The following is a 14,236-nucleotide window of genomic DNA, read 5'->3' on the forward strand; positions in this document are numbered from 1 at the left end:
GACACAGCCCTGTGCATGAGAAAAGACCCCTGGGACCACACAGACCTGCAGGATGGGAGAGGGGCCTGGAAGCTGGGATGGGGAGGGTACGAACAGTGCAGGGACCTCCATTGGGAGGAGGGGTCTCACTCCCTGTTTGTCCCAGTTGGGACAGCACAGTGTGTTTCTCATATTGGACCTTAGCACCCCTCTGGCCCCTCCCTCTCGCCCCCAATTTCAGTGATCATGAAGAATCTTGACCACCCTCATATTGTGAAGCTGATCGGCATCATTGAAGAGGAACCCACCTGGATCATCATGGAATTGTATCCCTATGGTGAGGTGAGCTGCAGGTGGGGGAAGTGGAACCCTGTGGTGACAGCTGGGCCACTGTTGAGCAGGGCCTGTGGGTGGGATGCATTTAGAACATGGGCCCTAAGCTCCCAGCTTCTGCCCTCTGTATTCAGCTGAAACAACCCAGAGATCATTTGTAGAGGAAGTTTCTGGAACATCTTAGCAACCTAGGTTTGCCTGGGAAGAGCTTGGAGGCTACCTGCCGAGGTCTTGACAGCACTTTCCCTCTTCCTACAGCTGGGCCACTACCTAGAGCGAAACAAGAACTCCCTGAAGGTGCTCACTCTCGTCTTGTACTCCCTGCAGATTTGCAAGGCCATGGCCTATCTGGAGAGCATCAACTGTGTCCACAGGTGGGCTTGGGGAGGAAGCTGGTCTCTTTCGTATGACCCAGGGAGGCTGGGGTAATGCAGGACTTCGGAGTCACAGAGACAGAGATTGAAAGCCCAGCTTTGGTCCTGCTCAATGCGACAACTTGAGCATCTTCTGGGAACCCATTGCCTCATCTGCAAAGTGAAATGGCGATATGTGTCTCACAGCGTTGCTATTAAGAGTAGTCTAAAGTGCTGGGCATCTGATTGTAACTCAGGGCATCTAGCCCGCTTCCCTGTGGGTATTTTTTAAAAAATTTTTTTTTCAACGTTTATTTTTATTTATTTTCGGGACAGGGAGAGACAGAGCATGAACGGGGGAGGGGCAGAGAGAGAGGGAGACACAGAATCGGAAACAGGCTCCAGGCTCTGAGCCATCAGCCCAGAGCCTGACGCGGGGCTTGAACTCACGGACCTCGAGATCGTGACCTGGCTGAAGTCGGACGCTTAACCGACTGCGCTACCCAGGCGCCCCTCCCTGTGGGTTTTAAGAAATCGCTTCCCCACTTGCATGGAGCTTGCTTTCCTCAGGCTCACCTGCTTGGTGACACATGGCCTGGGCAGGGGACAGGACTTGGGCAGTGTCTGGAAGATCCTGAGGTCTGGGCCCTCCCCAGCCCAAGCAGCTGGCCCCGCACTGGTCCCCAGAACCCCTGAGCTGCCAAGTCCTAGTCTCCCTCTGGCTGTGGAGTGGCCCCTTCTCCACCCAGCTTTGTTCCTATTCCCTGAAAAGAAGGTCCCAGCCAGGAGGGATATGATCCCCTGGAGGAGACAAAGGGGGGTGCTCTCAAAGCATTGGGGCGAGCAGGTGAATTCTTCAATCCCACACCATGAACGTGGGATACGTGGCCCTGTGGGTGTTACTGTGCAAAGCAATGTGTGGGGATATAAACGTCCGTTCATTCATTCCATTCACTCATTCAACACATATGGAACTTCTACCCTGTGCTTGCAGGCACCGTCCTTGGCTCTGGGATGAAGTCGTAATTAAAACCGACAAAAATCCCTTTCCTTGTGGAGCTTACCTCATAGCATGAGGGGAAAATTCGAGATGTAAATAGTCGTGGGGTGCAGGTGGTGGGGTAATGATTTGTTTTCTTTGTTTGTTTGGGTGAAGTCATCATGCTTTGGAATCAGCTTTACAGTAATAAAGACAAATGGTAGGGAACAGAGCCTACCTGTGAGGAGCAAGCAGACAAGCCGGTTTGGGGTTAGAAATGATGCCAGGAACATGAGGTAAACTGAGTCAGTGAGTTCTCCCTGGGGAGGAATGAGAGCTCAGCTCTGGGGTTAGGCTGCCTGGGCTGACCCCTTTTCGCACAGGAACCTACTGGGCCAGCTCCTTCACTCTCTGTGCCCCTGTCTCCCCCTCTGTGCCAGGAGGCCTGCGGGTCTTCATGTCACAACACAGAGTGTTGTGTAAATGTGTAAAGCATTTGGGTGGTCTTGGCTGTCCTCGTGCTCCGTGAAGGGTATTTGCAAGCTGTTGCTTTCTGCCATGACAAAAGCCAACAGTCCTATGGAGTTGCAGAAATGGGAGAATAATTGTGATCAGGAAAGTTGCTTGAAGAACCAGCAGGGCGACTCCCTCCCTGGCAGGGGGCAGGATATAGCCAACAGGGCAAGCGTGTGGAGCAAGTCCTAGGACCTGAAATAAGCTTCACACTGGAGCCACGTGAGAAGGGGTGATGGGAGAGAAAGCTCAACAGGGAGATGGTGGAGGGCTTTGTGTGTGGTGGGACCTGAGGGCCAGTCTAGCCTCCCGCCTGAGCAGGGCTTCAGCAAGTCAACTCAGTGGGTCAGGGAAGGGCTGACCCATAGAAGTGGCCCTGTTCTGGTCCGGAGGCTGGGACTGTGGCCAGACTCTTCCCCTTTATCTCTCTGTCCGTCTGTCTGTCTCTGTCTCTCTGAAACATTCTGAACCTTCACACTTCTCTCCCAGGGACATCGCCGTGCGAAACATCCTGGTGGCCTCCCCTGAGTGTGTGAAGCTGGGGGACTTTGGCCTTTCCCGGTACATTGAGGATGAGGAATATTACAAAGGTGAGGGGAGTTTGGCCTGTGCTTTGTCCCTGGAGAGGTCTCTGCAGCCAAAATAAAGGAAGAAAAAAAAAAGAAAAGAAAAGAAAAGACAAGAAGAAAGAAAGAAAGAAAGAAAGAAAGAAAGAAAGAAAGGGTAAAAAGGAAAGGCAAGGGAAAAAAGGAAAGGAAAGGGAAGAGAAGAAAAAGAAAAAGAAAAAAAGAGAGAAAGAAAGAAAGGACTACAGTTGGTCAGCCCAGGCAGGCCAAGGGTCTCTGGAGAATAGGCTGTATTTCCGGATAATTCTGGCTCTTTCTTCCCTAAATAATCCCTGTTAAACCTCTTTGCCCACCCAAAGCCTCTGTGACTCGTCTCCCGATCAAGTGGATGTCCCCGGAGTCCATCAATTTCCGCCGCTTTACGACAGCCAGTGACGTCTGGATGTTTGGTGAGTGGAGTTTCAGCAGAGTGTGGGAAAGGGTTCTGATTCTCCCCTCCATGACCAGGCTATGAGGGGGTGCCGGGGGCAGGGGTCGGGACCCCCACCCCTGGTTGCAAGGGTTCTCTGTTGCTGTGGCCCCTGAGAAGTCTCAGAAGTCCCACCACTAGTGGTGGGTTGGAGGCAACATGGGCTAAGGGCCTGCCTGGGGAGTATTGGTTCATCCTCCCGAAAAAGGCTCGAGGGGAGCATGCACTCAACCAACCAGCCCCGGGGACTGATGTGGGGACGCTCTGGAGGGCATCCTCAAAGCCAAACTCTGAGGTTTGTTCTCAGAAGGAGGAAAAGGGAGAGGTAAGAACAAGACCAGGTGATAGATGGACAGACCCTTACAGAGCACACAGCCACATAGATTTTCCCTCTTGGTTCTCCACAGCCAGCCCAATAAATCTCATTATTATTATTATTCCCATTTTCCAGATAAGGAAACTGAGGCTCAGCAGGCCAGGGGCTTGCCCATGATCGTGTAGGCAGCAAGTGTTGGTGCTAGGCTTCAAACACCAGCTTTCGTATAGAGGCTTCACTCCCTCCTATGAGAAGGACTGGTGGAGTCCCAATGACATGCCTTTGACTGCCCCCTCCTCCTGGCCCCACAAAACCTAATAGCTTCATGGGAACGGGGTGTAGGGAGGCGAGCCCTAGTTCACTTGCAGATGCTGGTGATTGGTCCCTCCATGGACCACCACGGTGAGCCCCCAGGGATGCTAGAGGGGGAAGCTAGGGAACACGGGAGGTCTGATTGCCACAGTTTTCCCTGAGGAGGGTGCACTGGCCTCTCCACGCATGAGTCCTCCCCAGACGGTCCTGACCCTCTCCCTCCTGCCCTCAGCTGTATGCATGTGGGAGATCCTGAGCTTTGGCAAGCAGCCCTTCTTCTGGCTGGAGAACAAGGACGTCATCGGGGTGCTCGAGAAGGGGGACCGGCTACCCAAGCCCGACCTCTGCCCACCTGTTCTCTACACCCTCATGACTCGCTGCTGGGACTACGACCCCAGTGAACGGCCCCGCTTCACTGAGCTCGTGTGCAACCTCAGGTGACCGTGGAGCAGGGGTGGGGGGCTGTAGGCACAGGGCCCCCAGAGAGCCAGTCTCCTCTAGAGCCCTTCTTACAATGTATTTCCTTAAACAACATGCAGTTGGCCACCTTACGGATGAGAGAATTCAGGTTCAGTGGCAGTGGCGGGTGGGGCTGGGACTTGCCACCAGGACCTCCCCTCTGACCAACACGGAGTCACGCATCCAAGTGGAAATGACTGGTGCTCCCAGCAGAAGCATGGTGCAGTACATGTTACAGAGACTCAGCAGCTTGCCAGAGGCCAGGGGAGGGAAAACTGAGTTCACCATCAGACACAGTGAGCCTGGGTAAGCCTCACCATACTCGATATGTCTCAACCTCAAGCTCCTAGTAAGTGCTCCAAAAATATTTTTAGGTTAGAACCCAAAGTCTGAACCAGACTTTCACTGACATAACCTGTGCTCTTTACAAAGACATGGGGTGTGCCCTACAGGAGGCCCAGCTCCGGCATGCGACCCGCACCCACAGCAGCACCCTGTGCCTCTCCTCTGCATTTGATTGTTCCTCCCAGACAGTAGAGAAGGCAGTGATTGATTTTTGACTGTTAAGACAGTGACCCACGGGTCGCCTCTCCCTTCTAAATGGAGCATTGGCAGCCTGGAGGTCTGATCTCTCACCCAAGAGCCATTATTCTCTGGGTACTGGGAGGTCCCTGGTGAAGGGCGCTGTCAGAATACATTTTAGAGGGTCTCCCTGTTTCTTGGTGGCCTCCTTGCCGACAACTCCTCCCTGGGTGGTCTGACTTTTTTTTTTGGCATTCTTTAGGGCAGGGGTCAGCAAACTTTTTCTGTAAACAGCCAGATAGTAAATATTGTGGGCTTTGCAAGCCATATGGTCTCTGTTACAACTACTCAACTCTGCCATTATAGCTCAAAAGCAGCCATAGACAATACATAAATAAACGAGTGTAGCTGGATGTTCAGTAAGACTATTTGGGGGAACTGAAATTTGAATTTTTATATAATTTTCACATGTCATGAAATTTCTTCTTTGTATTTTTTTCAATCGTTTAAAAATGTAAAAACCATTCTTAGTTTGGGGCCGTTCAAAAATAGGTGAGGGGGCTGGATTTGGCCTGTGGGCAATAGCTTCCTGGCCCCTGCATTAGGGAATCTAGTGTTTCATTAACATTCAAAACACCATGGCTTTAAACACTGCAGTCAACACATTGGCATTTTTTAGAGAAAGAAAATAGTTCCTGGCAACTACTTTTTGGGGAGTTACCCCAAGGGGTATGCTGGAACTGCCCAAGCTAAGGCAGTGGGAATGACATTGAATTTGTCTATAGGGCATTCCAACACAGTCTGCAAGGCCTTCAGCTTAAAAGATGTCTCTGTACCTGTCTTTCCCTTCGTTGACACTCCTGATTAATTTTAGATTGATCTCTTTGGTCAAATTAGAGAAGCCAAAGTGTTCCAGGAAAAGTATTTGAAAGATGTAATTTGAGAGGGCCAAAGCTCTGGGGTGATGGGGGGGGGGTGTCTTAATTCACCCTGGGGGCTTGAGAACCACGGGGAGCTATGACAGGTGCTTCTCCATGGGCTAAGAGGCATGCCCTATTAGAGGAACAAGGCCAGCCTCCTCCATGGATGGAGTTAGAAGCAGGCTTTCTGATATAATTGGAAGGATATCTGAAGACCCCAAGGACCCCAGGATATCCCACCCCCCCCCCGCCGCCGCCCCTGCTCAAGCTATAGCCTGGCAGTCCTCCATTAGAGTTAAGAAAGGATTTGATGAGTGTTTCCTAATGGGGGGGGGGGGGGGGCGGAAAGAAGAGCCCATTTAATGTCAAACTTTGAAAATTCCTTCCTGTAACAATAGTTATATTTTCAGAATTTATTGATTGGCAAAATGTATTAAGCTATATAATGAATTTTTAATATAATATATAACATACTGCTTGTACACTTGAAAATACAAAACCAAATAGTGTATATTCAGTAGCACATAATACTTGGTACACATATGAACATGTGGATTCATGGACTCCCTGTAATCACTCCAGAGTCCTCTAGGGTCTGTGACTCCCAAGTTGGGAACCACCAGATTGGGTAAGAAAGGCAAGAAGCATGCGCATAGCTAACCCAGGAATGAATCCATAGCCATTTCTCATTAATATATACCAGGAATGTGTTGATGGGTGATTTAATGAAAAATAGGAGATATAGGAGATGTAGAACACAGGCCTTGGTTATGAAGTTGGCTGGGATATCAGAAATCTACATAGGGGGTTGGTGCCAATAGTAAGCACAGGAAGGCAAGGTGCAGGGGGAGGTGGGTGGGAGACATGCTTGCACTACCCTGTTGGACTGGCTCTCCAAGGACTTTTTCCCCACCATAGATCCATTCACGTGATTTTCCCAACTTCACTGTTGGGGGAGCAGCCTCAGGATCCATCTTCCAGCCTTCTCAGAGGGGTCTCCCCAGGCCACTCTGCAGAGGAAACAGAAATGGGATCCAGTGGTCCTTCTTTGGGCCTCTCCAGGCTTCTGAGGAAGGAATGCAGAGAAGAGGTGCCAGGAGCATCTTTAACTTTATTCCTCTTTCTTATCTGACCTGACTCCTTGGCAGTGACATTTATCAGATGGAGAAGGACATCGCTATAGAGCAGGAAAGGAATGCTCGTTACCGACCTCCAAAATCTTGGAGCCCACAGCCTACCAGGAACCCCCACCCAGGTAACAAAGCCCTGGTCTCATGGATCCTGTGAGTCAAGCAGAACTGGGTCCCCATCTAGCCCGTCTTGGCCCATGTACCCTCCTCCCTTTTCCTCCAGCATAAGCAGGATGTACTCCAATAGTCCTCTTGGCCCTCAACCCAACTGTCCATCAGCACTGAACTCAGCACCCATCACATGGGTCCCTGGCTGGTTTGATCTGAGACCCAAGACAGCAGACCTCTCAGAGAGAAGCTAGGGCAGGGAACCACCCTGTAAACTCTGCCCTTGCAGGGCTGGAGCACTTTTCTTTCTGGTGTTTTTCAGGGACAAATTAGATGTCCCTGAGGGCACATGAATGGGGAGTGTCCCTTAGTCCCTTATGGTCAGTTTCCATGTACATGCCCTACATGGTATCTCTAGGCTCAGAATCCAGTGCCCTGCTTGCCATGCCATTAGGTGGGTGGGTTTTGAAGGACCATGCCTATATTAGTCAGCTCAAGCTTCCATAACAAAATACAGTAGACTGAGTATGGAGGCTGGGAAGTCCAAGATCAAGGTGATGGCAGATTCATTGTGTGGTGAGCACTCTCTTCTTGACTTACAGATGGCCACCTTCTCACTGTGCCTTCACACAGCAGAGGGAGCAAGAGCCCCAACTCTTATGACCTCATCTAACCCTAATTATGTTGCAAAGGTCCTACCTCCAAATGCCATCACATAAGAGTTGGGGCTTCAACATATGAATCTGGGGGTGGGGGACACAAACATTCAGTCCATAACAAAGTCCTATCTGGTCCAGGACCTTTTCTCACTGTCCCCCTTGCCTGGCATGGCCTGCCCCTTCCCTCAGTCAGGGCCCAGCTCAGTTTTCATTTCCTCCATGAAGCCCCTGCAAGTGCCTGAGGCCTCGCTGACTTGTTACCTCTGAAAGTATGTGGCTTTTGATAGCTGATTTGACAGGTATTCCCATATCTAAAGAAGCTACACAACAGAGATTGGTAAACCCTTCAATTAGTGATGACCCCCAGGAGGACAGGAAGACTGGTTTCTTTGTACCTTCTTATCACTCAGCATATAGTGTGTGCTCAATAAGTGAATGCAAATGGTTTTAATGATTAATTTGCCCCTCATGTCTCCTTCATTCTGAATACGCCTGACCTGTGTCCAATCTAGTATTCCCTTTGATGAGCATGATCACTCAGGGAGAGAGCCATGGACTGACTCATCTTTGTGATTTCTCTCCAGCCCAGCCGGCCCAAGTATAGACCCCCTCCACAAACCAACCTTCTGGCTCCCAAGCTGCAGTTCCAGGTAAACATGTAACCAGAGGGCCGGGAAAGTTTGGGGCCATTTCTTATCTCAAGCCATCCTCAAATTCCATTCTTGTGCCTTTGAGGAGTAGCCGTTACCTGCTTGGGTTATTAGGAGATGGCCTGCACTGACTCTTCTTTGGTACCCACAAGAGAATTTGAACTCAGAGTGCCAGATATCAAAATGCAATTCTACCAGGCTGTCCTCAGCTAAGACTTACCTCTGTCCATAGTGTTTGTTGCTCTGTGTGCCTGCCTACAGCTACCTCTCTATGCTGAAGGCCTCTTCGGCCCCCTACCCTGAAGAAAGCTTTCTGAGAAGGAATTTCAGGCAGTTGGGGACAGTTGGTATTCCCCAGGGAATGGAGTTGTTCCCTGGGGCTCCCCTCGGAGGCCCTGAGCAGAACCCAGGTGGGCAGAACCAGTCTCCATCTGAGCTTTCCTCACACCTCCATCATCACCAAACATGGGATCTTCCCAAGCTGTTGGTCCCTGTCTGAGAATGTCTGTCTTGTGTCTCAGTCCTGCATCTCAGTCATAGGGAGCCAAGGCCCATCTCTTTTCTTCTCTTACGTCCCTCAGCTCAGAGTCACTGCTCAACAATGGAGCATCTCAACCAATAGAAACAATATCTATTTACCTGGTACTCCTTACAGAAATGTGCTGTCCCATGGTCCTATATTTCTCAAGGAAATGCTCCAGTACCAAAACAAGGCTAACCAAGAACTGACAGATACATTTTTGTCCTGTAAAGAAAAAAAATCTTGATGCAGAAGACAGAAGCAATATTCCTAAAAAGCATCATACCTTTTTGTGTGATGTTTAAAATAATGATTAAACACACACACACACACACACACACACACACACACATTTCTGTGGGCTAATCATATCTCTCAGTTTGCAACATGACTATGAAACAGAGCTCTTTTCTGAAGAGTCCTAAAGGCAGAGACATGGACTCAGTAGGTGAGTAACATAGGTGGACCCCATGGTATGCAGAGCATCATGGTGGTTGGATGCTAGATGAAAAAGAGGCCACAGCAGTGGTGCAGACGCTAGGCAAGAGCCACGTGTGTTGCCCTATCACAAGACCTACGAAATGCCTACACCACATTCTTTATTAGCTCCTGAAGAGCAAGTCCTGTTTCTCCAATGGTGTCCATTAATGTTTCTCTGTGCTCATGTTTGTAGCAGCTAATCGTCCACCTTCTTGCCTTGTCCTTGTGCCTGGTGCTTCTTTGCTTCTCCTGAATAGGTCCCTGAGGGTCTGTGTGCCAGCTCACCTACGCTCACCAGCCCTATGGAGTATCCATCTCCTGTAAACTCGCTGCACACCCCACCTCTCCATCGGCACAATGTCTTCAAGCGCCACAGCATGCGGGTAAGAGGGCTCTGCATGCTGGGTCCTAACCCAAACTGAGGAGGCTGCTAGAGGGAGGCGTCTGGGCCACCAGAAACCCTACATCCTCAGGGTCAGGAGGTGCCCTCCATGCTTTAATGCACCAGCCAGCCCACCAAGGGGCTCTGTGATGCTCTCTCTTTTGCAAACACACTGGAAGCTGGGGGCCAAACCCGGCTCTGCTCTCAAGGACACCCAGCTGGCCTGGACCTGCCCCTGTCCATACTCTGGTGCTGTGGCAATCGGTGTCAAATCTCCCCTTTCCTGAGCCCTGGGGTGGTGTGGAGGTTTGTGGGCAGATGGCAACCAAACCTGATGGTGCCGGAGATCCAGGAGGCTCTACCCAGTTCTGCCCTTCCTGCGTGATTGCTTAGGTTGCTAAATCTCTCCTCAGTCAATGGAAAGGCTTCCTTGTGGCTCTACTTCTGCTGCTTTTGTAAAAGTTGCTGTTGTGTGGGAAGGAGCTTGGGGGTTAGTGTGGGGCTAAGCCACCCTTCCCAGTCATGTCTTTGTTATAACTGCCAGTGAGGTCTTGTGGACTGGCTTCTGATTGTCAAGTCTCGCAAAAAAAAAAAAAAAAAAAAAAAAAGGCAGCTTTGCATATAAAAGTGACGCCCACCTGCCCCTTTTCAGCACCCATCTTCTCCTTCAATGGAGCCATGGTCAGCTGGCATGAATATTTGATATACTTTACTAAACTGGGTCTTGATATGTGACAAAACAAACCAAATGCATTATTTTAGTTCTATCTCTGTATGCAAGAGTGATACTTCAGGCTCAGTATACTTGACTCTGAAAGTTTTTTGGGAAAACTACACGTTTATTCCAATAGATTTGAAAAATAGAGGAAAGTATGTTGACATGTTCTGTACTATTATTCTCAAATTAGGAAAATTTTTAAATACGTAAGATAACTTAGAATTCTAGGCAGCAAGATCTATCGTGGACTAAAATTTCCCCTGACCTCACTCACTTTCCCCTTTTATGTTAATTTAACCAATTTATATCTTAACATATACTTAACAATAATAAAACTGAAGTTTTAAGCATGCACTATAATTTAGAATGTTCAGTTCCTCCACCTTCCTGTCCTTGATTCTATTTGTAGTTGAGTTTCAGCGAATTTTGCTCTAAAGTGTGTCCTTTTAGAAAAAACTACTTTGCACATTTCCAGGGTGGCACTGCCTTTATCTAATCCCTACTTCACCATAAGAACTTTGTTCAGTTCCATAAAGACAGATCGTGCAGCAGGAAAAAAAAAAAAAGGCCTTTGTGTCAGGGATTTGGAAGTATTTGCCATAAGGAATGTCTGCCTAAAAGAATATAATGAACATTTCTTTCAGTAAACAACAACAAAAAAAGTAAAAAATACAAAATCCATTTTATGGTATACATCTAAAAGACTGAGAAAACCTCTTTCAGGTAAAATGTTGGAAAGGTATAACAGGCTTCCCGTAAAGCATTTGAAAGCATTTAACAAAAATCAGAGACGGTTTTCCCACAAAAACTATTTTTTGTCCTGACTGACTCTATTGCCTTACTCATCTGGGAATCTAGAATTCCACACCAGGGTCAGGATGGCAGCAATCCTTCTCTTGAAGGATTAAACCACAATTGCGGTTTAAATTAATAATAAAATTCAATAAACTACTACTTTGTGCAGGACCGGTTAGCCAGGCACTGTCCTAGGTGCTGAAGGGAGAACGAGAGACTTCAGCCCTCAGTGAGCTTCCAGGCGGCCAGAAGGAATAGGGTGGGTGCATGCACACTTACCTGTGATGCAAGCCATAAAGCTGGGAGTGGCGCACAGAAGTAACGCAAAGGTGCAGTGGGAGGTCAAAGAGAAGAACAGCTTCCAGCTTCTTTTTTTCAGCTGGGCCTCGAAGGATGGGGAAGATTTGGACAGGAAGAAACTGGGATATGGGGGATGAAAGAGTCATCAATCAGTAGGAGCCAAGACTGAGTGATGTGAAGCCACAGGGCAAGTGCGGGAGCTGTTTGGCTAGAACATAGGAGGATGCATTTGGATATGGAAATAAGACTGGCAAGATGGGAGGCAGGTAGCCAAAATATGGAAGGACTCACAGCTTTGCGAGAGTCACTTTAAGGTATCACCAGAACCCTATTCCTTTTAAAAGTGACCAGCAATGTAAGTATCCATTACCTGATAGGAATATCTGAGGTACCGTGTAGGCAAGTAAGCCCTAAAGTGATTAATTGTTAAAAATCTAATGTTCACCTTGAGTTTTATTATGCAATTTTAAGTCATAGGAAAAAAATTTCCAATACATGTTAAAATATCTGATGAGATGGTGATCAGACTTGGGGCACCCTGGGTATTTGAGTATTGGGAATTTTCTTTTAATGCTTACAAAACTACGCAGTGCTTTCTTGACTACTAACTTCTTCTACCAGCATCTAGTATCTCTCAGTCTAGCCTCGTCTTACCTTGAGATTCCTAGCTTGATAGTCACAATATTTTACACTTAGCTCCTGTGTTACTATTTGCCAATAGCCTGGGGCAGCCATACCATTGTGTTTGCAGGTGTTGACATTTAACCATGGGTATTTATAACCTTCAAATACCCTCATTCTGGAGCATCAGCCTCTGAAATCAATCTTACTTATTTTATCAATTCTATGATTATAAAATACTCTTATGTCCTGAAACTTGTCTTAAAATAAAGTCTAACTCAATAGCCTCCAGCTGAGGTGATCTTACCTCAGAGGGACATTTGGAGATGTCTGGAGGCATTTTTGTTACAACTGGGGAGATGCCGAAGGTATCTAGTGGGTGGAATTGCTGGTAAGCAACCTACAATTTACAGGAAATCTTCCTCAATAAAGAATTATCTTGGGGCGCCTAGATGGCTCAGTTGAGCATCCGACTCTTGATTTTGGCTCAGGTCATGATCCCAAAGGTCATGGGATCAAGCTTCACATCAGGCTCCGTGCTGATTGTGAAGCCTTCTTAAGATTCTCTCTCTCTCTCCCTCTGCCCCTCTCCCTCCCCCACCCTCTCTCTCTCACCTCTGTCTCTCTGTCTGCCTCTCTATGCCCCCCTACAAGAAAAAAAAATTATCTGGTCCCAAATGTTAATGGTACTGAGGTTGAGAAAGTCCTGGCTAACTATTCCTTAGTTCTCCCTATGAGAACAGGGACATTGCATATTCTACTATCGCTGCCCTCCCAGCACCCAGCCCTATGCCTGCCACATAGTAGTTGCTTAATAAGTAGTTGTTGAATGGATTAACAAACAAAGAATATTTCAGCAAGAAATGTAACTTGCAGCGGAGTGGGGGTGGGGGTGGGGGAGAAGTATTGTTAGAAATTGAGAGCCGTGATTGAAACTCAGTGAGCGCTAGGAAATATAACTAATTTGAAACTGTGTTGTTATATTCAAGTGCATTTTAGAGGGTTTGGTTGGGAAAATCTTTTTTAGAGGCTTGGCAGAGATTATGGCTTGCTAAAGTAGATAGAGAATAATTTTTAGCAATTTATGCAAGTGACTTGTATGTAAAATGGCCACTTTAAAAGCAAGGATCTTAGGAGGCCGCTGGTCTGAATGCCATAGAAAGGTCCTGCCCCGGACAAAGCACACCCTGGGCTTTATGCATTCGAAAAAATGACATATGGCACTCATGAGTCCAGGAGGCCAAGGTAATCATGTACAGCAGAAAAAAGCAAAAGATGTAAATGAACCCTGGGGAAGATTAAGGGAAAAGAAGTACTAAGAAAACATGTAACACCTCCTGTTTAAAATGGGTTTTTTTTTTTTTAAGTTTACTTATTTGTTTTGAGACAGACCGAGACAGCATGAGCAGAGGAGGGGCAGAGAGAGGGGGAGAGAGAATCTCAAGTGAGAGAGAGAGAGAGAGAACTCACAACCCTTGAGATCATGACCCAAACCAAAACCCAGAGTCAGTAGCTTAACCAACTGAGCTCCCCAGGTGCCCTTGTAATACCTTCTGTTTAAGAAATAGCAGGTAAAACTATTGCTCCGAAGCCCTTTAAACAAGTTAAGACGGAGATTAGACTAATGAAGCCAAGGAAAGGAAGCATTTATTGCATATCTATAGATCCATATTTCTTTAAGTTTTGTTCTCCACTTTTTTTTAGTTCATACATTTCTTTTAGCCTTTGGCTAAATAACCCAAGCTACTAGCTTAAAAAAAAGAGTACATTTTGGGGGCGCCTGGGTGGCTCAGTCAGTTGAGTGTCCAACTCTTGATTTTGGCCTCGGGTCATGATTCTCACGGTTCATGAGATCAAGCTCCGAGTAGGGCTCTGCACGGATAGCATGGAGCCTGCTTGGGATTCTCTCTCTCTGCCCCTCCCCACTTTGTCTCTCCTTCTCTCAAAATAATAAATAAGTAAATGAGTAAGTAAATACATAAATGTTTAAAAAATAGTAAAGAGTATGTTTTCCTAAAAAGACGCGGTCACACGGGCGCAGGCCGTTGCCCCTTCCCTCAGCCTGTACCCTGTATGGACAGCTTTGCAGCCACACCACAGCTCCTCAGGGCTTCCAGACCCACTGCCACGGTGTTCGGGTGACGATAAGCAC

General features: G+C 47.8%; 1 protein-coding gene across 1 annotated transcript in view; it reads left to right on the plus strand.

Moving 5' to 3' along the window:
* Window positions 1-14,236, plus strand: part of PTK2B (protein tyrosine kinase 2 beta) — a 126,052-nt gene that overhangs the window by 104,595 nt on the left and 7,221 nt on the right. The window contains 9 exon segments of the mRNA XM_030312656.2: window positions 221-321; window positions 571-686; window positions 2,647-2,747; window positions 3,083-3,172; window positions 4,053-4,257; window positions 6,870-6,937; window positions 6,940-6,975; window positions 8,201-8,268; window positions 9,526-9,651. Coding sequence (XP_030168516.1) covers window positions 221-321; window positions 571-686; window positions 2,647-2,747; window positions 3,083-3,172; window positions 4,053-4,257; window positions 6,870-6,937; window positions 6,940-6,975; window positions 8,201-8,268; window positions 9,526-9,651 — 911 coding nt within the window.

Source organism: Lynx canadensis, chromosome B1 (assembly GCF_007474595.2).
Source record: "Lynx canadensis isolate LIC74 chromosome B1, mLynCan4.pri.v2, whole genome shotgun sequence".
NCBI classification, from domain to species: Eukaryota; Metazoa; Chordata; class Mammalia; order Carnivora; family Felidae; genus Lynx; species Lynx canadensis.